Source organism: Lonchura striata, chromosome 6 (genome assembly GCF_046129695.1).
Source record: "Lonchura striata isolate bLonStr1 chromosome 6, bLonStr1.mat, whole genome shotgun sequence".
NCBI lineage: Eukaryota > Metazoa > Chordata > Aves > Passeriformes > Estrildidae > Lonchura > Lonchura striata.
In genome coordinates, this window is record NC_134608.1 from 23,426,280 (window position 1) to 23,449,981 (window position 23,702).

The 23,702-nt window shown below is 53.6% G+C and overlaps 2 protein-coding genes across 2 annotated transcripts in view; one reads left to right on the forward strand and one right to left on the reverse strand.

The window, feature by feature from the left end:
• LTBP2 (latent transforming growth factor beta binding protein 2) overlaps window positions 1-20,663 on the forward strand; it is a 71,101-nt gene extending 50,438 nt beyond the window's left edge. Inside the window, exons 11-35 of the mRNA XM_077784029.1 lie at window positions 170-334; window positions 1,127-1,357; window positions 1,898-1,920; window positions 3,573-3,612; window positions 4,033-4,116; window positions 5,125-5,250; window positions 5,442-5,570; window positions 5,971-6,090; window positions 7,020-7,139; window positions 7,347-7,469; window positions 7,668-7,793; window positions 10,147-10,269; window positions 10,575-10,700; window positions 10,798-10,920; window positions 11,150-11,281; window positions 12,236-12,361; window positions 13,120-13,263; window positions 13,539-13,730; window positions 13,853-13,933; window positions 14,560-14,688; window positions 14,923-15,063; window positions 15,309-15,476; window positions 15,992-16,255; window positions 16,475-16,624; window positions 19,797-20,663. Of these exons, the coding sequence (XP_077640155.1) occupies window positions 170-334; window positions 1,127-1,357; window positions 1,898-1,920; window positions 3,573-3,612; window positions 4,033-4,116; window positions 5,125-5,250; window positions 5,442-5,570; window positions 5,971-6,090; window positions 7,020-7,139; window positions 7,347-7,469; window positions 7,668-7,793; window positions 10,147-10,269; window positions 10,575-10,700; window positions 10,798-10,920; window positions 11,150-11,281; window positions 12,236-12,361; window positions 13,120-13,263; window positions 13,539-13,730; window positions 13,853-13,933; window positions 14,560-14,688; window positions 14,923-15,063; window positions 15,309-15,476; window positions 15,992-16,255; window positions 16,475-16,624; window positions 19,797-19,963 (3,353 nt within the window). The 3' untranslated portion in view covers window positions 19,964-20,663. The remainder of the gene's footprint in view (window positions 1-169; window positions 335-1,126; window positions 1,358-1,897; window positions 1,921-3,572; window positions 3,613-4,032; window positions 4,117-5,124; window positions 5,251-5,441; window positions 5,571-5,970; window positions 6,091-7,019; window positions 7,140-7,346; window positions 7,470-7,667; window positions 7,794-10,146; window positions 10,270-10,574; window positions 10,701-10,797; window positions 10,921-11,149; window positions 11,282-12,235; window positions 12,362-13,119; window positions 13,264-13,538; window positions 13,731-13,852; window positions 13,934-14,559; window positions 14,689-14,922; window positions 15,064-15,308; window positions 15,477-15,991; window positions 16,256-16,474; window positions 16,625-19,796) is intronic.
• Window positions 20,664-21,287: 624 nt separating this feature from the next.
• On the reverse strand, window positions 21,288-23,388 carry NPC2 (NPC intracellular cholesterol transporter 2). The gene is made up of 4 exons (XM_021542764.2): window positions 23,275-23,388; window positions 23,081-23,188; window positions 22,718-22,890; window positions 21,288-22,091 (listed from the first exon to the last, which is right to left on the reverse strand). The coding sequence occupies exons 1-4, from the start codon at window positions 23,357-23,359 to the stop codon at window positions 22,005-22,007; spliced, it is 453 nt and encodes a 150-aa protein (XP_021398439.2). The 5' UTR covers window positions 23,360-23,388; the 3' UTR covers window positions 21,288-22,004.
• Between the last annotated feature and the right edge of the window lie 314 nt (window positions 23,389-23,702).

The window sequence follows — 23,702 nt, forward strand, 5'->3', positions numbered from 1 at the left end:
GACACTGTTGGGGGAAGACCCAATGGTAGATGGCCAGGGGGTGTCCTGTAGAGAAGGCAGGCTGGGAGGCACAAGCAGAGAAAGAGCCAAGGGGGAGAACTGAGTGTCCCCCATTCTCTCTTTGGAGAGCTCGGGGCACCTCCGGCACTGACAGGCTGTTGTGTTCCAGCGGACAAAGCGGTGTCGATGGAGCAGGGGCTGTGTTACCGCTCGGCAGCCGGAGGCGTGTGCACCTTCCCCCTCTCGCACCGCATCACCCAGCAGATCTGCTGCTGCAGCCGCGTCGGCAAGGGCTGGGGCGAGAACTGCGAGGAGTGCCCCATGCCCGGCTCAGGTGAGGTGTGCCTGCTTCAGCTTTGTTCTGGTTAGACTGGGGTTTGGGTTTGCCTGAACACAGACAGCTGCAGGACCCAGAGCTGAGCAGTGCAAATGCTGTCCTGTGAGATGAGTACAGAACCTAAGAAGCAGACCTGGATAATACTGGGAAGATGGAGAAGTCCCTGATGGGAAACCACCCTGTACCAGAGGGAGAACACAGCCATGTGTGTGCCTGGCTTTATTCAACAGCCCTTTTCTGTCCTACTTCTTTTGTTGGGAAGAAAGACAGGTGAGGATGAGTTTGAGTATCTCAGCACAGGATTGGGTGGAAGGGAAAGCACAAAAATCCTCAGGGACTGGAAAAATGTTCAGACGGTTTGTACAGAGTATCTTGAGTGCTGTGCAGAGTGCTCAGTGCTGAGGTACTCCCAGTTTGCTTTTATCTGCTCTGTTGCTCAGCTTGGACCTTCCTATGGCATGATCTCTTTCTAGCAGTACTGACCATGGGAAGGGACTTCATTTTGGGAGTCTGGGAATGCCTGTGAGAAACCCACCCTGCTCTGTGAGTGCATGCCTTCTGCTTAAAGTATCCAGCCACTGCAATCAAGATGTGTTTCTTTAAGAATTTAACCCTTAGAAATTACAGAAAATGATAGGATTTGGGAAACTGGCACATACATGGCTGGCCATTTTTACTCCTTTATTTTTCCACTGTCCCACTATTATGTCTGGGAATTGTAAACCAGGTGATCCCCCACCAGCCTCCAACCTCTGCTTTCTAAAGTTTTGATTTGATTTTCCTTCACAGAGGCCTTCAAGGAAATTTGCCCAGCAGGACATGGCTACACCTACTCCAGCTCTGATATCCGACTGTCCATGAGAAAAGCAGAGACAGAAGAATTGCCCCTCAGCTTAGAAGAACAAGGGGAGAACAGCAACTGGACTTTGGACTGGACAGCGAGGAGACAGCAACTGCAGGACAGCCTGCGTGGCAGTATCCTGGAGGCATTCCTCTACCCTGGCACCTCAGCAAGACAGGGTAGTGTGGGGTCTACTGCTTAAAGCTGCTCCATCTGGGTCCCTAGCAAGGACGGAAAACTTCTCAGGTCCTGCCATATACCATGGATCGACCTCTGGCTGCAAAGGGCTCCCTACATCTGTATGACTGTAGCGTTCCTGAGGCATGAGGCACTAGGTCTTCAAGTCTTTGGAGAAAAGGTTGAGTGTTTCAGGCTCCTGCAACTGCATCTTTGCAGTTGGTGCTGACTGGCCAGGCTTCCTCCACCAGGACCTCAGGCCTGTGTGGCAAGCCTAGCACTCCAGTCAGTCCTTGGGCTTCTGTCCAGCCCAGCTGGAAGGCAATGTGACCAACTGCTTGTGCCAGTATTTGCTGGAGCAGTTGTTCCTGGGGTCTGCACAGGAGTCAAGGTGTGTTTGCTTTGGGAACAAGTTCTTATAGACAAATGTGAGGCACTGAATGGCAGTGTCTTGGAGGTGGGGTGAAGTTAGGGCAGTCAGGGTTTGAGGAGGATACCTATCTGTCTTCTCTCTACTCATCATGCACTGTTTCCTTTTCCAGGTGAAATATCTCCTGCTGTGCAGGTGAGTAAGGTTTGTCTTGCTACATCTTGATGCATCCGTGGTAGTTGGATGAGCTGGAAGGGGGATGTCATACAAATTAACTAAAAGAGTGGAGATTTAGATTAGATATTAGGAAGAAGGTTTTTACTGTGAGGGTGGTGAGACACTGGAACAGATTGCCCAGAGAAGCTGTGGATGCCCCAGCCCTAAAAGTTTTCAAGACCAAATTGGATGGGGCTCTGAGCTCTTCTAGTAGAAGGTGTCCCTGCCCATGGCAGGGGGGTAGAAATAGATGATTTTTAAGGTCCCTTCCAACCCAAAACATTCTGTGATTCTTCTCCTGCTTACACTCTTTTACTGTTCAGCCAGGCAGATATGTGAGTTGTGGCTCCAGCCATGTCTACACTGCATCTCACAGGGACTGAAGCTCTAGATGGGAGAGATTATCCATGATAAACTCAGTCCTAAAGAGCGAAAGGGTGAATTACAGCAAGGATCTATCTATAAAAGGACACAAGGAGAGTTTTGGTTTGAAATTCTGGTCTTTGCTGTATATTTGTTTGCTCTGCTTTCACTAACTTCAGTTAGTATCAGCTGTACTTACACAGCTGAGGTGTGGGCACCCACTTTCAGACTGGCCTGGCTGTAGGGCTGATGGGCAGCAGGATAAGAGGAACTGATGTAGTGAACTTTAGGCATGCTTCTCTCATGGAGCACAGTGTCCTTCTCAAGCCCCGCTCACAGCCAGCTCTCCCTGTGCTGAGGTGGGTGCAGCAGAAACACCACTGGAGCAGTCAGGGCAGGAGTCTCCAACACTGGCTGTGTGTTGGGTAGAAGCAGCCTGAGGACTAATTTTCTGCTAGGCTCTCTTAGGGCTGTGTGACTTTGAGTCTCACTTGAAAAATGTGTGCCTCTTCATCCGTGCTGCCAGTAGAGGTTTGGCCATATCTCTCCTGAGTATATCTCTCTGTGCCCTCTTGCTATATCAGCTCATCCCTCAGACATATGCAGCACCTCTGAGGGAAGGGACAGCACTACCATTGTCACTACTTTGTAAACATGAAGTACTGTGGCTCAAGTACATGTGAGAAATCTCAAGACAGGGCAGAAATTTGAACCAAAGTGTCCAAATGTGAAGTCTGGAACTTATATTGTTCAGTTGCCTGTTTTCTTCATCCATTGTGGAAAGCTTCATGGAACAGGGACTTGGGACTCGGGTTGTGCTCCAGCATTTCCTTTGGCAGCCATAGGTTTGTCTGGAGGGGATGCTGAGAAAGAGCTTCTAGCACGTAACACCTTGACAAGCACTGTTAATGCAGGTCGAAGCAGCCCCTGTCCTCAGCCCTCCAGAGCTGCTGGTGACAGTGGCAATATTTACCGTGCCTGGATGACCTTCCTGGCCACCTTGAGGAGGTGCCTGCCTGGTAGCAGTGTCCTAGTCTCACCTGCACAGTGTGCTGCCACAGCCCTTCTGTGGGTGGCCCTCAGGGCATGGCCTGATGCTGTGTGCTCAGGACAGAGTAGCCCTGCCAAATGCACCCAGCTGGGGCAGCTTCTCCTCTTAGGAAAGCAGTCTTGGGGAGAAAGAGGAGCCAGGAGGTGAGTGGGAAAATGTCACAGGGGTGGCTACATCCCAGTTCCATGCACAAGAATCCTATGTTTCTGTCCTTCAGGCAACTGCTGATGCCATTGCAGAGCCTGCCATGCGCAGAGGTGAGTGCCAGGCTGGTGGGAGGGCAAGGCACATGTGGGGAAGAGAATGGGGCAGTGGGGGAAGTGAGGAGACTGGGAGCTCAGGCCATGCCCCAAGGGCCACCCTTCTCTGCATGACAGCCCCCAGTGCTGGGCAGGACATGCTCCTGGCAGGGCTGGCTGTGGGCAGCACAGAGGACCCCATCACACTGGGTGGCTGATGTGGGGCTATAGGAATGTGGGGAGGTGATGAATATCCAACAAGATGAAGGAGGCTGTGTTAAATAGTAAGATGATAGAGTTGCAACCACCCTGCAGCCTCTTCCTATGTTGTCTTTTGATGCTGTGGTTGCCAGGACAACCAGCACAGGTAAATCTTGGGTGGTCATCTCTGCCTGGGTTCAGGTAGCTTGACTTACCTCTATTCTTCTTCCACAGCAGAGGAAGAGGAGTTCTGGCTTGGTCCTCGCCAGCCTGGCCCCACTGCCACCTGGGATGCTGCTGCTCCAACACAGGTGCCAGCAGGTGGGTGTGTGTCCACCAGTCATGAGGATTTCATGCCTCTCTTTGCCTGGTACTACAGCAAAGTTACATCCTAAGTTCTGCCCAGGGGCTCTCTCCCTTAACCAGTCTGTTAATCTGCCCACATGCATCCTTTGACTTCCCAAAGAAAAGCCCCTGACCTACCGCTCTTGTCCCAGCCTGGGCCCAGCTGCTGCCGGCCAGGGAAGCCTGGCCGGCCGTGGGGAGTCACGGACGAAGCTGTACGGGGAGCAGGGCGCTGGTACCGCTGAGTCCTTCCCTGCCTGCAGCTCCCCTGCGGGCGCAGCAGCGCTGCCGAGCGAGGGGAATCGCACCCGCCCGGTGGCGTGGGCTGACTCATCGGGAAGGGGAGCGCAGGGGAGGCGTGCGGCTCCCGGCCCGGCTTGTTTACTGCCCGGAAACAAGGGTACTGTTGTTCCAGGGTTGCTTCAGTGTCTGAGAGTGCGGTCCCTGCCCTGCGCCGGGGGCTGGAGCACCTTGGGGAGCGGGCCTGGCGGAGGCACCTTGCTGAGGAATGCGTCTTCCTCAATAGCCTTTTGTTTGGGGTTGGGCTGCCCCCTCACTCCCCCCGGCTGGCTTTATGCCGAGGGGTGTGTGGTGCCTCACTGCCCCTTCACTGCTGCCCGTGCTCGGCTTAGCAGGGCCGTGCGAGGCGGGGGGCCCTGCTGTCACCCCAAAAGGAACGCCAGCACAGGTGTCAGGCTCTGCTGCCCGTTCTAGTTTAAGGCATGGGGCTGCAGTGCAGGTGAGCAGTGTACGGCACTGGGGTGTGCCAGCTCAGACCACAGGAGACGAGGAGATGGCAGGGTCTGCTGTGTCCTCCCTGCTGCCCCGTTGGTGCAGGCTCTCTGAAGGAGAGGAGCAGGCTCAGTATCACTCTCCAAGAAGGGAAAAAGCAGCCTCCTGGTATGGTGCTGGGGACACAAAGCAGACACTAGATACCATGCACCCTTTTGGTGCTGCTCCCAACCCTGTGCTCTCTCTTTGCAGGAGTCAGTGGCTGTGCCTCCTCCCCCCTTTCCTGTGGAGCTGGTGCTTGTGTTCTGACCCCAGAGGGGTACAGCTGCTTGTGCCACCCTGGTTACACCTTGGACCCCAGCCGCCTCCACTGCATTGGTAGGTTGGCAATTGATGGTTTGACTGCTCTGCCTTCTGGGGCTCAACAGCCCCTTCAGTCCTTCTGGCCCCTGGGGGAAGGTCTTCTGGCAGCTTTGCTGAGGCCCTGCCCACTGCTGCACTGCGGGGCTGGCAGGGGACTGCAAGCAGAAGGTGGTGACTGCTGGTCTTCCTTCCCTGCCTGGTCGTAGATGAAGATGAGTGTCTAAAAGACCCTTGTGCTGGAAAAGGTCGCTGCATCAATAGTGTGGGCTCCTATTTCTGCCTCTGCTACTCTGGGTACACCCTGGCTGTGTCAGTGGGCAAGCAAAGCTGTGAGGGTAAGTAGTGTTCACCTGACACAGAGCTGCCATCTCTCCAGAGCCCCTTTGTTCTCTCAGCCTCAAGCTCTCTCATTAATGTGCACGTACACATGCATACCTGCACATCCTCCCTTCCCACAGGCCTGCCCATAGACAGCTTAATCCATGGCAATCACTCTCTCCTGCTTGCTCAGGGATAGGACCTTGCCCATGATGATCCAGGCAGGAATCTGTGATGCCAGCCCTGATCACTGCTTCATGGCTAGGAGGATGCTAGGGCAGGTGGGGGAATAGAGGAGAGCCCCAGCACAGATCCCTTGGCTAGAGCCTGCTGCAGGGGGAGCAGGTCCTCTCCTGCACCCAGCCTTCCTGACACTGGTCAGGGAAGACTCAGGACTGTCTCCCTGTGTGTTACCAGACCGAGATGAATGTGAGCAGCCTTCTATCTGCCGAGGACAGCAATGCATCAACACACCTGGCTCCTACCACTGCCAGTGCAAGGAGGGCTTTGCCATGGGCCCCAGAGGACAGTGTGAAGGTAAAGCTTGCTGCTCCCAGTTTTCCTGCCCTTCCAACCTACCCTATGCATGGCTAAACACTTCCTTTTCTCATTACCCTGTGTCTTCTGTAAGGGAGGTAGGACATCCCCACATTTGTCTGCCCTGTGCCCTCTCCAAGGACTGCCTTTCCTCTCCTTTGACTGCAGGAGGAACAGGTTTTCCTGGGCAGAAGGAATGGAGTTCTCCCAAGATTCTCTTCCATCTCTCCATGGAGTTCCCCAATGACCAACCCATTCCAGCTTCCCATTATGGAAGGACATGCCTATATATTTTCATGCCACCTTGGCTTTGTTACAAAATTGTCATGCTGGCAGGTGGACTGCAGGGAGAGCAGGCTGCAGAGACTCAGGCCACCTATCCCCACTGCATCTCATACACATGGCAAGACCTGGGCCCTTCAAAGCTTTCACCCTTGTCAACATATGTTGTGCTTGATCAAAGATTCCCCTCTGTCAGTAGCTCATCTCCATCACAGAGTGGAGGCTATTTTAGGAGGCAATACAGGAAACAGGGCATGCACAGAATGCTGCTTCCCCCCACACAGCCTCCAGAAAACACTTGCCTTAAGGACAACTGAACTGGAGGTTGCATCCTAATCACAGTTATAAAATGCCCTGATGAGACAGCCCTGCACAGATGTTCTCTGATCCCTTTCTTTACCCATGCACATTCCTGGCCTTGGCAACACCCTGCAGCTGTGAGTTTAGCTGCTGACTTATGTCAGCCCTCAGATGTGGGTGTAGGATCCTGAGGGATAGGTGGGGCGGTAAGAGATTTTGTCTAAGCCCCAGCAAACTCATCTCAACTCCTATTGGGTATCACTGTGCCCTGGAGGGAAACTCTGAGGATCCAGCTGGAGAGGACACATTGGAGACTGCTGCACTGAAAGAACTGTGTTTCTTGGCAGATGTCAACGAGTGTGTGGATCCCAGCTCTTGCCCCAGTGGGAGATGTGTCAATACACTAGGATCCTACAAGTGTGTCAGCTGTGCGGCTGGCTACCGGCCCAGGGATGGAAGATGTATTGGTGAGAAATTTGTGCTGCTTCTGGGCAGCACCTTTGCCCCCTCAGCAGTACTCCCTGTAAGCATCAGAAGGAGCAGGGGCACAGGCAGCATCCTTCTCCTGCAGTCAGCCAGCCTGTTTGGCCAGGGCATATTGCACTCATAGCTTGTGTGGAGGGACTGCCCTGAGCACCCTCCCATGCCATGTTGCCTTCTGCTGTATCACACAGATGTGGATGAGTGTCTTGTGGAGGGGACTTGTGCTCACGGACAGTGTGTCAACCTTGATGGCTCCTTCCGCTGTTCCTGCTACCGGGGTTACGACATGGCACCTGATGGGAAGAGCTGCCAAGGTACGAGGGAGCCATATGTCCAGACACTCTGAAGTATCACACACTCAGTCCAGAGGGTTCCCTAGGCTCTCCCTAAGCACTTGGCTCTCCCTGAGTCCTGGCCACCGTGCTGGCTGGTTCCCCCAGCCCATATGCCCCTGGTCATGGTTGCTCTGCATTTTTTCCTCTTATCCTACTCTCCCTCCTGTGTTTATGCAGACATTGATGAATGCTCATCCCGGGCTCCCTGTCCCTCCGGACTCTGCCTCAATACTGAGGGCTCCTATTCCTGCATGTCTTGTGACACCGGCTATGCTGTGTCCAGAGATGGCAGCATGTGTGAAGGTATCCCTTCCCCAGGAACTGAGGAGCGGGTGCTGGAGGAAATGAGGGAAGAGACGGTGCCATAGCTGGGTTATTGGTGGGGCAGGAGGGTTTCTTTAGCCTCAGGATCCTTTTCCAGCTCTTTAGCTTCCTGTTCAGCAGAGAGCGTGGAAGGCTGCAAGCAGATGTCACTTGGAGCAGCGGGAAGGTGATTTTGCTCACACAGGAAAGGGATGGGGGGAAGGACTCATGGACCAATGATGATCCAGAAGATGCTGACAAAGGCCAGAGGAGTACAGAAGGCTTGGAAATGTTGGCAGAGTTGTGTGTCTTTTAGTTCAGAACTGTGTGCATCTACTTCAAATGTAGGTCTTAACAGAAGGAGAAACCTTGGGTCCATAGTCCATGGAGAGACTGTGAGCACCCAGGTTTCATAATTTTTCCCCAGCCCCTGATATAACTAGGACATGTTTAAAAGGGAAAGCTTAGAACAAGGTCTCTGCTGTGTCAGGTATTGCTGGCAGAGACTTAACAGCAGAACCGATTTGTGTTGGTTGCAGTGCTGAGACATGAGAGTGCTCAGCCCCAGCTTTACAGCTCAACTGCCCAAGCACAAGCAGGAAAACTCCATCTCTGATGGCTGACTGTGGGGGATATCCTGGGCTTGAGATGGCTTGATGCAAATTCCCTGTTTGGAGCAAGGGAAGAGAAAGGGCAGAGCTGGCAAAGGTATTTGTTTAAAGAATGACCACGTGCTGAGAATTTATCTCTGGAGCACTGCAGAGCCCTGCAGCCTGCACGTAGCTGGCAAATGGAAGATCTTGTCTTTGATGTGACTTTCAGAAGGATCCCCCTGTATGGGGGCCTCCAGGAGGGGAGGAGAGGGAAGTTTTCTTCCCTTAAATCTCCTGTTTTGTTGTCTGAGAAAGCTAGTGTGAAACGAACTTTTTTTGCATTTGATTTTCGGGTGTGATGAAAGAGCTGTGGTTTGATGCCTTACATCTGCCCTCCCCTTTTCCCAAGACTCCACATGAGCTGCCCCATCTCAGCCACCTTGCCCCAGCCATTTCATGAGGGCATCTTATCAGGGTTTGATATTGTTTGGGTCACAGTGACCTGATGGCAGGATGGTATGTTCCTCCCTGCCTTGGCTGGTGGCCTTGTCTGTGGATTTAGGTTTCGTATTTGAAACATGATAAGGGTTTCGTGATAGTTTTTTGTAAACAAACTAGCTTTTGGTTCCGCTCCAGAAGGATTCAATAATACTGCTTCTTGCAACCCTTTGAGACTGAAAAGCTGGGAATCCTGCCCTGAGGTGGCAGAGAGCCTCTTTGTGCCTGTGGCATGCTCAGTGCTCTGCAAAGAAGAAAGTGTTCCTACCTACCTTCAGGAGCTGCCAGTCTCAAGGCTTTACCTCCTGTCAGTGCAGTGTTCTCCCGTGCTTGCCCCTACCTCAAGGGCTGCAGGCAGTCTGTTGGCATCTTGCAGCCTTCTGTGCAAGGGAAGGTATTCCTCTCTCCTCTGCTGTGAGCAAAATCCTCAGAGTGCCAGCAGATTTTGGCCAAGGCCTGGGAGAGCTGGGTGAGAGTGGGTTTGTGGAGAGCTCTGCAATTGGGTAGGAATTGTTGCAGGCCCCTGAACAGCTTTTCCACGAGAAGGACATTGTAGACAAGTCTGGCATGTGAGAAAGCAGAGCCTTGGACAGTAGGGCTGGTGCTGCGTTGCTCTACTGATGTTTGCTCTTGTGCAGTTGGCTGAAGGGAGGATTTGTCAACAACTGTGACTGAGGCACTGGCCACTTATTGACTGATGTATGCAGAGCAGAGTTCCTTCTGGAGACAGACACTGGGGTTAGCAGTATCCCTGTGCTCACAGAATCACTGAATGCCTAAGGCTGGAGGGGGACCTCTGGAGTTCATCTCATCAACACACTGCTCAAGCAGAGCCACCAACAGTTGTCTTCCTAGGACTACATCCAGATAGTTTTTCAGTATCTCCAGGAAGGGAGACTCCACAATGTCTTTGAGCAACCTAGGCCAGTGCTCTGCCACTGTCACAAAAAGAGAGTGTTCAGGCAAGACCTCCTGTATTTCAGTTTGTGTCCCTTGCTTTTGGTCACTGGGCACCACTGACTTGCTGCTGGGATAGTGTTTTGCTGGTCCCTGTGATGGAAGGGAGAGAAGAGTCTGGGCTGAATCTGCACACCCTAGTAACAGGGAGTCTCTACCCTCTCACTGTGATGGGATGGTCTGGGAGGACAGCTCAAGCCCACTTTGCAGGCCAACAGCTGGGTGATACTTCTGTGGATGGGGGTCTTCTCAAGTGATGGCAAGAGCTGGGGCCTCACTCTGTGCTGTGCCCTTCCTCTTGGCAGATCTGGATGAGTGTGAGGACCCTGCTGTCCAGTGCCTGGGGGGAGAGTGCAGAAACACACTGGGCTCCTATGAGTGCCACTGCCAGACAGGCTTTGAGCTCATCAATGGCACCATATGCAAAGGTATGAACCCCATCCATGCAGTCCTCTGGGTCCAGGACATACTGGATCCCCCTTCTTTCTCAGCAGGGAGGGTGCTGGTGCCAAGGCAAGTGATGCCACCATGCATGGCACATCCATAAGGCTGTAGTCAAATTCAGGCTCATCATGGACAGGGAAGATCTCTGCTTCCATGATGAGAAAAAAAGGGGCCAGGAGCTCTTTGAAGGCTGCCTGTAAGAGACTGGGAACAGGGAATCTACGTGGCTTTGGGGAAGGATGAACCCCAGGGCTGGATGCATGGTCCTGATTCTGCTCCCCCTCTGCAGATATGAATGAGTGCCTCAACAGTGAGATCTGTAGTCCCAATGGCGAATGTCTCAACAGTCAAGGGTCCTACTTCTGCATTTGTGCTCCTGGCTTCTCAAGTGTGGCTGGCGGAGTCAGCTGCCAAGGTGAGCTGAAGGGTGGCTGGGACATAACTTAGGTCCTGCCCTCTGCTTCCTGCCCTGCTGTGAGATCCAGGTTGATGTTTTTGTCTTGATTTCACAGATGTGGATGAATGTGCAGACAAATCCCTGTGCTCGCAAGGCCAGTGTCTGAACACAGAAGGCTCCTACAGATGTCTGTGTGAAAATGGATTCAAACACTCCCAGGAGACTGATGACTGCGTGGGTGAGAGCTCATTGCTGGGGAGATCAGCCTCCCAGAATTTGAGGGAACAAATGGAGCCAGTGCAGGGGGGAGGGCAGTTCTGCTCCCAGCACTCAAAGTTGCTGGTGACTTGTAAGGAAGACTAGCACTCGTTCAAGGCCTCTGACCAGCTGAAGCAGATCCAGGTGCTGTAATGAACAAACAGGGTCCCCATCTGACCATCGTCATCCCCTTGCTCTCCTCCCTGCAGATGTGGATGAGTGTAAAGAATATGGGGATGCCATCTGCGGCACATGGCGGTGCCAGAACAGCCTGGGCTCCTACCGCTGTATCATGGGCTGCCAGCCTGGCTTCCATTGGACCCCCTTGGGTGACTGCATTGGTGAGTACAGCCCTGGGTCCTCCTGTCCCTCACCCTGGCAGGAACAGGGTGGTTGTGGGACATCTCTGCCAGAGGCACAGGGGAGAAGGAGGAGGAGGAAATGTGTGGCTGGTGGAGAGGCAGATAATGCTGAGAATTTGTTTTCTTGGCTGTGCTGCCTGCTTGTGTCTAGACTTCTCTCTTCCTGGCATCTGGAACAGACAGCGCATTGTGCTGCTTTCCGCTTGGGGAGGGTCCTGGACAGGTTACAGCCATTCCAGGCTTGGGGCTGGACCGCAGCTCCCTGTAAGCTTTGCTTGCTGGGGCTAGTGCCAGTCACCTGCCTGGCAGGCCTGGGTGAGTGGAAAGGCTGCTACCAGAGCATGCTAGGCTAGTGAGTCTGGGTTTGAAGCCCAGGCTCAGCAAAGAGGAAAGAGCAAAGGGGTTTTTGCAGTGTTTGATGCTCCCCCCAGCTCAGGGAAGATTGCAGAAGGGAGGAGCTGCTGCCAGCCACTGGGCCTGGGGCTGCACTAGGACTCAGCCTTAGCACGTGGAGCTGCTCCTGGCCTTGGAACCGTGGATTGTTGACACATAGCTGTTCTGCCTGCTCCAAGAAAACTTCCATGCAGCAGCTGGAGCTTGTAGGCTCTGTGTCCCTTTACACCTCTGCAGTAAACTGCTACCCTCAGCGACCCCTGCCAGTCACCTCCCATGCTTCCCATAAATTTCCCATTCCCACCCTGCCCCTATTGTTCTAGTCACACGGCCTCTTTGTGGCTCTCAGTGTTGCAAGAAGCTTCTCTTAACATGCACACTCATAGGTGAGTAACTGGAGCAGCCAGACCCAGTCCCTCACATCAAGAGAATGCCCGTCCCAGTCCCAGATCTTAGGGTCACAGCTGAAAGGCCTGAGTAGGGGTGTCCAATTGAGAGAAGTGGGGACTAGGACAATTCTTGTTTTCGGCTTTGCTGCAGACATTGATGAATGTGCCAATGAGACGCTGTGCGGGAGCCACGGTTTCTGCGAGAACTCGGATGGCTCCTTCCGCTGCCTCTGTGACCGTGGCTATGAGAGCTCACCTTCCGGGCACTACTGCATTGGTGAGTCTGCCAGGAGCACTCTGCCAGCCAGTAAAGGAGAGCCATTGGTAGATGCCAGGCTGGCGTCCCTGCTGTGTGATGGCTCCCAGACCACAGACAGGGACTGCACTCATGCACTGAGAATCACACACAGGGCAGCTCATGGAGTCAAAACCCCTCCTTCCTGTATACAGCAGATCTTTGGGATTGCAAAGGACCAAGCTCTAAAAAAGTGAGTGTTTAACAGTGAATATGGAGCCCTTTTCTGTCCAGGTGGAAAGGAGGTCCTTGGGAGATGGAGGCACTGAATGTGCTGGAAAGGTACTTTAAAGGGTGCCTGTAGAGAACAGGCAGGGTGTATTATAAGGAAGAAAATTTTCATTGTGAAGACAGGCAGGCAGTGGAACAGCTGCCTGTGATGTTTGTTTAGTTGCCATCCTTGGAGATTTTAAAGACCCTACAAGAAAAATCTCTGAGCAGCCTGATGGGATCCTGTAAGTGAGTATGGCATTGGACTGGAGTGATCCAAACTAGATGATTCTATGATCCAGCAACCCACTGGATTTCAGCAAGCTGGAGTTCAGGCTCTGGATCCACTAAGAGCAGAGCATGAGGTTCCTGCCAGACTTGTGTTGAGCCACAGTGTGAATGTAGTTCTCAGCTTGTCCCTAGCAGCTTTTGTCTCCCTACCACAGGGTAGCTTCATGCTGCAGACCATGCACAGACTGCCCATGCAGAGGCAGGATTCCTGCTGCCCACTGCTGCTCTTTGCTTTGCAGATGTGAATGAGTGTGAGCTGATGGTCGCCGTGTGCGGAACTGCGCTTTGTGAGAATGTGGAGGGATCCTTCCTGTGCCTGTGCCCCAGTGATCACGAGGAGTACGACACAGAGGCAGGGCAGTGCAAGCCCCGAGCTGCCGTGGGTGAGTAGGCAACTGCTATAGAGCATGAGTGGCAGCTAGAACAGGAGCATGGTAGCCCTGGCTGGGGTGAGATAAAGATGAAGGCCTGTCAGGGTTGTACAAGCCTCCACAGATAAATGGGCAAGTTTTTGTCTGGGGAGAACTCAGAAGCCTGAAGGTGAGGACCTGAGAAAGTCACACTGCTGGTGATGGGTGTGTTCTGGGACCTCCTAGGTATGGGATGCTGCGTTGGGGTGCCAAGGACCCCATCCCATCCCTGCTCTGCTGTCTTTTAGAAGGCTCCGACACACATGCAGCCCACCTCTCTGACAGCGCAGAGCGCAAGCAGTGTTACTACCACATCAGTGACGTTCGCCTGTGTGACAGCGTCCTGGCCAAGAACATCACCAAGGAGGAGTGCTGCTGTACTGTGGGGGCAGCCTGGGGTGACAACTGTGAGACTTACCCCTGCCCCATCCCAGGCACAGGTAGGACTGTGACCCCACCACACCAGGCAGGGCCAGTGCTCTGCCTGCCAACTCCACCTTGATTGCACTAATGAGCTGCTTATTTTCTTTCCATCTCCTCTTGGCATCTGTATCTTGGTCAGTGGAGTACCAAGAGATCTGCCCTCTTGGGAAGGGCTATATTCCCCAGGAAGATCTGCTCTCAGGAAAAATCTCTTTCACAGGTACTAGCACCATTTTCTTTCATTTCTTCCAGGGGGAAGAGGGAGAGCACTATGTAAAACCCTGCATGAAAATGCACTGACAACACTATCTGTAAAACCCTGCATGAAAATGCATTGATAAAACTATCTCCTGAGGCCTATCTTGGGGGATGCTAACATTCGGCTGCTGTTTTCCCCATTCCAGAGAAATACAAGACTGCCAGTATTGTTGAGCTGGAAGTGCCCCTGCCTCCAGTCCTGCGTTGTTGCTGGCAGTGATTCTTTCTTGGTGCAAGTCTCTCATTATGAACCAGGGATGGGGACCATTAAGACACAACTCTTCCAGTTACTAATCAGATCTCACAGTGGCCAGCTTGCTCAGTCTTTGGCATTTCACCTCCATGGGGGTTGTGTGCTTAAGATATACATGAATTTCCTATTTGTGAGTGTCCTGCTCACGACATCCCTTCTCATGCTCTGTCTGGGAGTGCATGGGGCCTGTGGGAGAGGTGGGGGGCTCACTCAGGGACCTGTCAGTGATCGAGGCAAAGTGCTGTGACAGCTTTCTGCAGGTATAGCACCCAGTCCACCTTGCTTTTATGGCTCTGCTTCCTGAGACACCTGGCCTCTCTCCATCCCTCTTTCAGACATGGACGAGTGTGAGATATTTGGCTCCGAGTTCTGCCGCAATGGACAGTGTTTGAACACGGTGCCGGGCTACAAGTGCTTCTGCCGTACAGGATACTTCTATGACTCCAGCAGGCTTGAGTGTGTTGGTAAGATGGCCTCAAAGAGCAGTGGGCACCCCACTGCACATGGTGGGACAGCTGTGCTGCTACACCCAGACTTGTCCCTGCTGGGCCAGGTCTAGGTCACAGGCTTCCTGGGACCCTCCTGGGGAACAAGAGAGGAGGGCCTGAGGGTCATGAGGTCCCCGTTTGTGCAGGGAAAGGGTCACACTGCTCATGTCTGCCAGCCTGAAACGTTGCCCTGTCCTTGTGTGTGGGCAGATCAAGATGAGTGTCAGAATGAAGTGTACTGCATCAATGGCGAGTGTCTGAACACAGAAGGCTCCTACCACTGCTTCTGCAGCCTCCCTCTTGTGCTGGATGCCACTGGCAATCGGTGTGTGAATTTCTCCAGCAGGGCAGGTGAGCCTGATCCCCCACTGCAGCACACCTTTGCCCCACACATCCCGCCCCATGGCTGGATCCTCCAAGAGGGAGCAGTGGGTGGGGACTTGTTATCTGGCTGAGGTGTGTCAGCACCAGCACAGGGTGCAGCCATGGCAGGGAGGGGGCAGAAACTGGGGCACATGGTCACTTCTCTTGGGACAAGATGGACAGACACTCTTCTGGATTATTTCCATGGCATCCTTTGCTTGTGTCACTCACAGATGCCTTGGAGGAATATGAAATCCACCTGGACGTCTGCTGGCAGACCGTTGCCGACTACATCTGCCAAGACCTGCTGCATGGCCAGCAGACCACATACACTGAGTGCTGCTGCCGGCTTGGTGAAGCCTGGGGCCAGAATTGTGCACTTTGTCCCCACAGGTCCTCTGGTAAGTTGGGTTGCATGGGCAAGCATCTTCCAGCAGAGGTAGGAATGGGCTGGGCTGCCACTGGTCATGTCATGCAGGTCTGCTGCATTAGATCTCTGCACTGCTGGAGCCAGCCCAAGGAGTAGGTAACCCCACACACACTTCTCCAGGGCTGAGCTGCCCCAGTGGGTAGAAAGTATCTGAAACTGGTTTGCAGCAAGTCCAAGGTACTTGAGGGCAGCATTGCCCTGCGCATCCCACTGCTTCTGCACATGTTAGGAGATAGTGCTAGCCGGGGCTGGCAGCACCCTGGGAACTGGGGTTCTTGCTGCTCAAGAACCTGCTGGCCCCAGACGGGAGTGAATCTTCTTGACAAACTACAACAAACTACAAATCAACAAACTACAGAGCTGCAGCTTTGGAGGGCACTCAGTGTAGGCTGGTTCAGCTGACCCAGTGTGGATGCACACCCTCTGGCCATATAGTGGACCTTGAACCAGGCTGCACTGACCCTTCGTTTTCCTCACCACCTGCAGCTGATTTTGCTTTCCTGTGTAATGGAGCCAGTGAAGACAGTGAGAGAGGGGCTGAGCTCCGAGAAAGACCTAGGTACGAGTACGGACCAGGCTTGGAAGACCCCCACTATGGCCTTCCCAGCCCCTACTACAACTACCTGGAGTCTGAGTACGGAAGCCCCGACGCCGGTTTCCCTCGGAGGGAGCCCAGCAGTGAGTTTCCTGGCAGCCCTCTCCACCATGGCCCAGCACGGTCTCCACCCCGCTACCTGCCCGGCCAAACTGGTGAGTATTGGAGACACAGAGAAGTGCCTCCCCACCCAGACTGTCCATGGGGACTGCCTCGTAGTTCCCACCCTGGCCAGGCTGCTCCAGGCTGTTCCTGGCTGTCCTGAGTCAGTCCTGAGTCAGTCCTGGTCAGTCACTGTCTTGCTGCATGCTGATATTCCCTTAGTGAGTGGGCTGAGGCTCACCCTGCTCTGACCCCACCTTGCTGCCCTCCAGGTCTCTACGAGGGCTTCGAGGGGCTGCAGGCGGAGGAGTGCGGGATCCTGAACGGCTGCGAGAACGGGCGCTGCGTGCGCGTCCCGGAGGGATACACCTGCGACTGCTTCGACGGCTTCCGGCTGGACATGGCCCGCATGGCCTGCGTGGGTGAGTGGGGCCCCGCGTCCTGGGCCGCGGCTGCTCCCTGCCGGTGCCAGCCGGCACGGCAGCGGGAGCGGTCCGCTCCTCCGATTCCTTCCCGTGCGGCTGGGAGGGCCCTCGTGGAAGTTCTGCCGGCCGCTTTCTGCTGGCAGCTAGGTAAGAGCAGCTCGGGGCATCACCGAGAGCGGCTGATGTCTCCTGTCTTCTCATACCACTCTTGTACATCACAAGCCATTGTTACTGTGATTAATGTCTTGGTGAGATTCCTCACTTTCCACCCTGCCCCATGAGACATGTGTTTCTAAATCTTCTCTGCATTTCCTCTAAATATGCCATGTCTCCATCCTTTTCACATTATATGTCTCTAAGCCAGGTGAGATCTCAGGCACTCACTCATCAGAGCAGATGAAGACACTCTTTTTCCTTAGGCATGGCACTTACTTCAACTCAGGGCATCCTTACTGTACAAAACAATGGTGCAGCTTCTTCATACAGAACCCATGGTCAATACCACCCCAAATGCCGCTGTGCAAAACGGCAGCCTGCGATGTTACTCCCTCTTCTGCATTTGCGCACTGTTTTCCTTTCATTGGCCATAATGCTTTGCATTTGCCTTCAGTGAATTTTGTCTGGTTGAATTTGGAGCACTACTCTATCAGAGTAAGACTGAACCCTGCTAAGTGCTTGCAGTCTGGCGTCACACATATATTTTGTAAGCATGGGGATTCTTCCTTTGTCTACCTTAATGACAACATTTGCGTGGAGTAGGGGTAAGGACAGACCACTGCAGCCTGTGCTTTAAAGGGGTTTTGTTGTAACAGCCAGGTATTGCTAATTGTCTTTGGAGTGCAGCTGTGCAGTCCATTGTGCAATTGCCACAATTTAATCTAGAGAGTATTTTCTCAATCTGTTTGAGTGTGTCATGTGAGAGTGTGTTGAAATCCTCACCATGGCCAAGGCACATCATATCCACCACTTCTCCCTTATCTGACAGGCCAGTTATCAGGTCAGGGAAGAGAACCAGATTGGCTTAACGTAATCAGGCCTTAACTGATCTGCACCAGCTATTTAATGATCCTGTTATTCTTTAGAGGGTTATGACCTAATCACTCACAAACCTGAACTGCTTAGGGGTGAGCAGACTTTAATTCTGTCTTTTCCCTTTTCTGATTTTGAAGATGGTTTTGAGATTTATCTTTTGTTGCTTTTCTGAGGCCTCCTTTATGCTCCCATTTCAGAGACAGCTGTCAACTTTTAAGGGACTGCAGGCAGTATTAAACACATGAATTTGCATTGCTGTGAACCTTTACGGATGTAACTGCTTTATATCTGATTGTTGAACCTCTCCATCACAGTGTGACCTTTCCTTCCCTGTGCTCCTGCACCCTTGTTTAAACACTTCAAACATGGTCTGTGCCCTGTCTGATCACCATGAGTGTTTTTATGATGGCTGGAACAAAACCCGTGTTAGCTGCTCCAGCCAGCTCGATTTGCTTTTGTTTTCTCTGTTGATAAGAAATAGACTGACATTCCCCATTGTTTCCTGCTAACATATTTTTGGAGCCTTTGCTTGTTGCCTTTTCTATCCTGAACTAACTAGCCCTCATTTTACACTGGAGCCTGTTTTTTTCCTTTCAGTTCTCCTGCTTGGTTCTTAGTCATCATCATGCTTTTACCTTGCTGACTTCAGGCCTTTAGAATATTCCTGCAGCTGCTGCAGCACTTCCCCTCTCACTTCCACATGGCAACAGCTAACCCATGCCCTGAAAGTCAGCTGGGTGTCCTCACCTCTATCCAAGTGGGCAAAATCTAGGACTTGATGCAGACTGCTAGCAACACTATGCTGTTTCTTCTGGCTTTTGGGTCTCTTTGGGCTAAAGTGTTCTTGTTTCATTTCTCCTCTTGATTTGGTGGGCAGACCAGCCTGTCTGCTCTTTCAGCTTTTACTTTTCCTTGTTTCTGAGGCTGCAAAGCACATCTCCCTTGATGTGTCTGACTTCTCCTTGGGCTTCCAAGCAAGCTGTCCTGTTCATGGCAATGTCTGATCCTGAGGTTTAGGGCAAGTCCACAGTGTCAGTTCAACAATTGGTTTGGCTGTGTGTGACCTTGTTCCTCAAGCTCTGTCTTCTCATGTTTCCCTCTCCATCTTCCTCCTGTGACTGCTGTGCTTTCTCTTACCTCCCTTAAAATTTTGCTTCTAGCATGCCTCCCTGTGGTTGCACTTCTCTTTCTTTGTCAGATGGCCCCTCCACCTATGCTAGAGATAATCCAAGGTCCCTGGGGTGGCAGAGCACTTTGGTCCTCCCAAGGTCCATTGGCTACTGATGGAGTCTTCTTTCTCCATTGGGTGGCCAGCTGAACCCATCACCTGCTCCCCACTCCCTGCTGATCAGTGGCGGTTGAGTCTGGAGTTTGTGGTGAAAGGGGTTGGGCCTGCCTTGGTGGGTGAGGATTTGGGCTCTGTTTGCACCTGTGGGTGCAAACAATGGTTCTGGGGTTGTACATGGGTGCTCTGTCCTGCTCGTGGCCCCACTACAAGTTGGTGTATCTCAGGCAGTGTCTGGGTGAGTACATGTAGCAGAGCAGACCTGTCACAGTAGCGCGGCTGCTGTAGGGCTCACATGCACACTGCAGCCTGATGAACTGGCCAACTGAGCCCTTTGGCACAGTTTGCAGGTTAATAAAATAAGCTGTTGTTTGTGCAGCACGAAGTCCCTCTGTGTTTTGGTCCTGGAGATGATAGCCAGCCTCTCAGGGCCACCATCATTTGCCCGGTTGACCTTGCTGGATCAGAAAAGGGCATTTTCCAAAGCTAGAAGTGGCCTTTTCCCCAGATCTTAGGCTATTATAACTTGTTAGCCAAAAGCTGCTAACCAGAGGGTGTCACCAGCTGCAGAGCTTGGAGGGGCTCTTATCTGGTGTACATGGGGCAGGGTTCAGTACTGTGCTGAAGGATGCTGGGGATGCCACCCTTGGATACTACAGATGCTCTGCAGATATGCTGAGGGCATGGGAAGCTGGTGGGGTCACTGTGGACGTCCTCAAGGTACTGGTTGGGAGACAGGGCAGGCAGAACCTGTGTGGGAGGGCCAGGGGGGACAGCAGGGGCACAAAGAGATAGCTGTGGGCTGGGACTACTCACTGTGACACCAGCTCAGTCCAATCCTTCTCCTTGCAGATATCAACGAGTGTGAGGAAGTGGGCAACCCTGAGCCCCTCTGCCGAGGTGGCACCTGCGAGAACACCGAGGGCTCCTACCGCTGCCAGTGCTTGCCAGGCTACGTGGCCCTGGCTCGGTCACACCACTGCGTGCCCCAGACAGCCCAGAACCCAGCAGCTGCGTAGCTCTAGGAGAGCAGTGGTGAGGGTGCTCCCCTGCACATGGCTCTGGGACCTGGGAGCAACAGAGAAAGGCCTCCCACGGCTGTGGGTGCTTCAAGGCTCTTTGTTCCTTCGTCTTTGAAGTGCACAACTTCCCCACCACCTCTCTCTATGGGTCAGGGCTGAGCTCCCAGCCTCTTGGCCCTGCCAGCCCCTTCTCTTCCTGCAGCAGAGCCCACCCCAGCCCTCAGCACCTGTCACATTGCCCTGTGTCATGGAGGCTCACAGGACACTTTCCCTTGCCACACATCCCCTGCCTGTCCCCCTCACCCTGCCAAGAAAGGGGGTTCATCTCCCTGCCACTGCTGCACTGACCTAGTGACAAGCCTTACCCACACTGCGGGTGCTGGCCCCACTCCTTGTGAAGCGTCCAGCCCCCAGGCCAGATCTTAAGATGGGGGCTCCACCCCTGCTTTCTAGAGCTGCTGCCTAACCTTGGGACGTGGGAAAGAGGCCTGAGGGGCCCCAGGGCCAGCTCTCCCTGTGGCCTTTAGCCCTATACTTTGTGCCCCATGCTGACTGGGCAGGGGGAGGGGGAGCAGGTCCAGCTTCCTTTCTGTAAAGTTGTTGGTGGTTATTTTTTTTTAACTGAGTCTGCTGGAAACTTCTCTCATGTTGTTAAATAAAACATTTATTTTGGGCCCCTGTGGCTCAAGACACTGGGGCTCGTCAGAGCTGTGCTTGTCTTGCCTCTGCCAAGGGCAGAGCCATCCCACTTGTAAGCCAATTCTTAGCCTTCTCAGCTGGCACTTGGCCTCCTCCTGCTCCCAAACCAGAGAGCTTTGCCAGGCCAAATCCCCAGCCCAGCACCAGTGGCAGGAGCCAACTCCAGTCCCTGCAGATTGCACGGAAGTTGTAGCTGTTCACACTCTGCCTTGTTCTCACACGAGGGGGCTGCAGTTCCCACATGAGAAAGTACAGGTCACTGCAGTTGGTAAGAGCTCTCTGGCGGGTCTGGGAGTTGTTTCTCCAGCTCTGGTGCCCTCAGGATGAAGACCTTTGCCTATGCTGCAGCAAGCAAGGTCTATGCCACCACTCTTCAGGGAGCCTTTGCACAATTTCAAGCCTGCATAGGACTATCAAGGCAGGAACACAGCCAGCATTGCCAGCTGGATACCAGCAGCAGAGATGTCTGGCTGCTTCCAGGACACCCACACTTAAGCCAGCATACCAACTCTATTCATGCCTTCAGCTAAGAAGTACAACCAGCTGAATCCCAGCCATTCTGGATGCCTGGGCCACTCTGCTTTTCTTCCTGATCCTCTTCATTCACAGAATACAACACAAGCAGAATTTGTCTAGCTTTTATTAAAAGGAAAGTTATAAAAAGAGATTCAGGAGCTCACAGCAGCTCCAAGTTAGTAGTAGTGCAAACCATTGGTTAGAGAAAGAATCATCCCTGCAGAGACACAACACCATTTGGCTTTGCATCCGCAAAACACAAGTTTTCCCAGCTGGAGTCCTGCTGGCTTGAGCAGAAGCCCAGGACATAGTAGGCTGTCAGCTTAGGGAAAGACTCCTCTCCTTCCCTCTGCTTCAGCTGCATGGATAGCAAATGCGGGTCCCAGGGGCATCTCGATCACAACACAGCAGGAGAAACACAGGAGGGTGGATGCAGCTGGCATTCCAGAAGAGGCACTGAAGGGTTACGATGTAGCAGCTCAGACAATAGCCAGGTTCATCACTGAGAAATTGCTTCGTGAGGACAGACAGCTCCATGTCTAACAGATAAAGTGCCTCCACAGATTGGCTGGAGGATGATGCTCAGTCACTCCTGCAGCAGACACTGCTGCCCTTTGAGCTGCTAGGAGGACACCCCATGGGTGTCACCTAAACACAGTAAAAGCACTCTGCCAGGGGCTGATCTTGCAAGGAACACAGTGCTGGCTGCTCAGAGGCTGCAGAGCTCTGAAGAAAGCAGTAAGAAATATTTATTATATAAAAGAATTTGGCCTGTGTTGTTTCTGGTTTTCTCCTCCCTAAGCCCTACTAATGGCAGAGCTCCTCAGCTAGTAATCTGCACTGGTATCTTCCAGCAGAACAACATCTGGTCCTGGTCGTCTACCAGCTCCCACTTCACAATCAGTTTAATCTGAAAGAGAGAGTAGAGGGAAATAAGAACATTCAGGAAATCTTACAAGGCAAGGGCATGGGGAGAAAAGTTATCACTTCTGTGGAACAAGGAGGTCCTGGGAGTTCAATACAAAGAGGACAGAGCTGGGGCCTTGCCCTTGCGTGCAGTAGGTGGGCCATGCACTGATTGCTGGAGCACCATCTGTGGATGGAGAGCTCCCAGTTACATGACAGAAGAGACCTCCACATGCTGCACTCGTATTCCCACTCTCTGCAAAAGCAGAGTGGAAACACCCTGCAGCAGCCCTAGCTGAACTGCACTTCAGAGTCAAACACACCCAGTTTGGGAGCATTCAGCTGCATGCAGCAGGCTCTGGTGGGAAGCATGGTGCAGGAAGATACTGGAGCGGCTGAAGCCACTTGCCAGCAGTTGAGCCAGGCTGCTTCCTTTGCTGGGCCTGTCCCAAAGTGGGAACTTGAAACTAGCATCATACAGCAAAAAGAACACCAGACTGTCTGTGGAGTCTACTTTGTCTCACCAGAACAGAATAAGGGGTCTTCCCTTAAAGGCAGGTGGTGAGACTACTCCAGTATAAGCAGTAGCTGAGAAGCTGACCAGCTGCATCCAGCTGCCTGCATACTTACACTGGGGTACTCGCTCTTCACAGGGAGTTTATTCAGGTAGCTGTAGGAATGGCCCTTCTGAATGGGGCACTGGATCCCGGACTTGCATCCATCAGGCTCAGGAATAGGGAAGGGTATGTCCACGTGCAGCATCTCCCCGTACACCCTTGCTTTACTGCCCTGGCTCTGGATCTCTGCAAAACACAGAGAACACACATAGACCACACATTACCTTCACATACCCCAGAGGCTGCAAGAACACAACTAAGGGACACTCTTCCTTCCACCCAGACCCTTCTCCAGCCGCCCTTCTTCCCTCCCAGCAGTGGGACACAGAGGGGACCACCTGCCCCTGCCCACTCCCGCTGGGGATGTGCTCCTTACTGCTGGCGAAGGTGACGTTGATGCTGTAAGATGTTCCCTTGTGGAGCAGGCAGGGCTGAGTGGGGCAGGGGCTCACGTTCACCTCCCGGATGCTGCCGTCTACGGAACCTGCAAAGAAAAATCGGGATTACCGGGCCGTCCCCGCCTGCCGCTCCCCTCCCGCTGCCCCGCGGCCGCGGGTCGGAGCCACTCACCGCAGTCAACGAAGCGGAGGGGCTCGGCCAGGGCGGTGGCGGCGGCGCCCAGCGCCAGGAGCAGGGCGAGCGGGGACGGCACCATGGCGGCGGCGGGCGCGGCGGCGGCGGGCACGGCGGCGGCAGCGGGCGCGGCGGCGGCGGCTCCGCGGTGTCACATGAGCGCGGCGGCCCCGCCCGCCGGTCAGCTGGGGCGGGCCCCGCCCGCGGGGCCGGGCCGGAGCCGCCGCGCTCTCCCGGGGGTGCCGGGGGGAGCGACCGCCCGCCCCCGCGGCCGAGGGCAAGGCTGCAGCCGGGAAAAGGGAGGCGGGAGCGCCGTCGTGACAGGGGACGACAGGACAGCCCGGGAGTGGTGGTGGTGGTGGTGTGCTGGAACTACAGCCCTTGGACAGACAGACGGACACCTCTCCAAAAGCGCTGCCACTGGA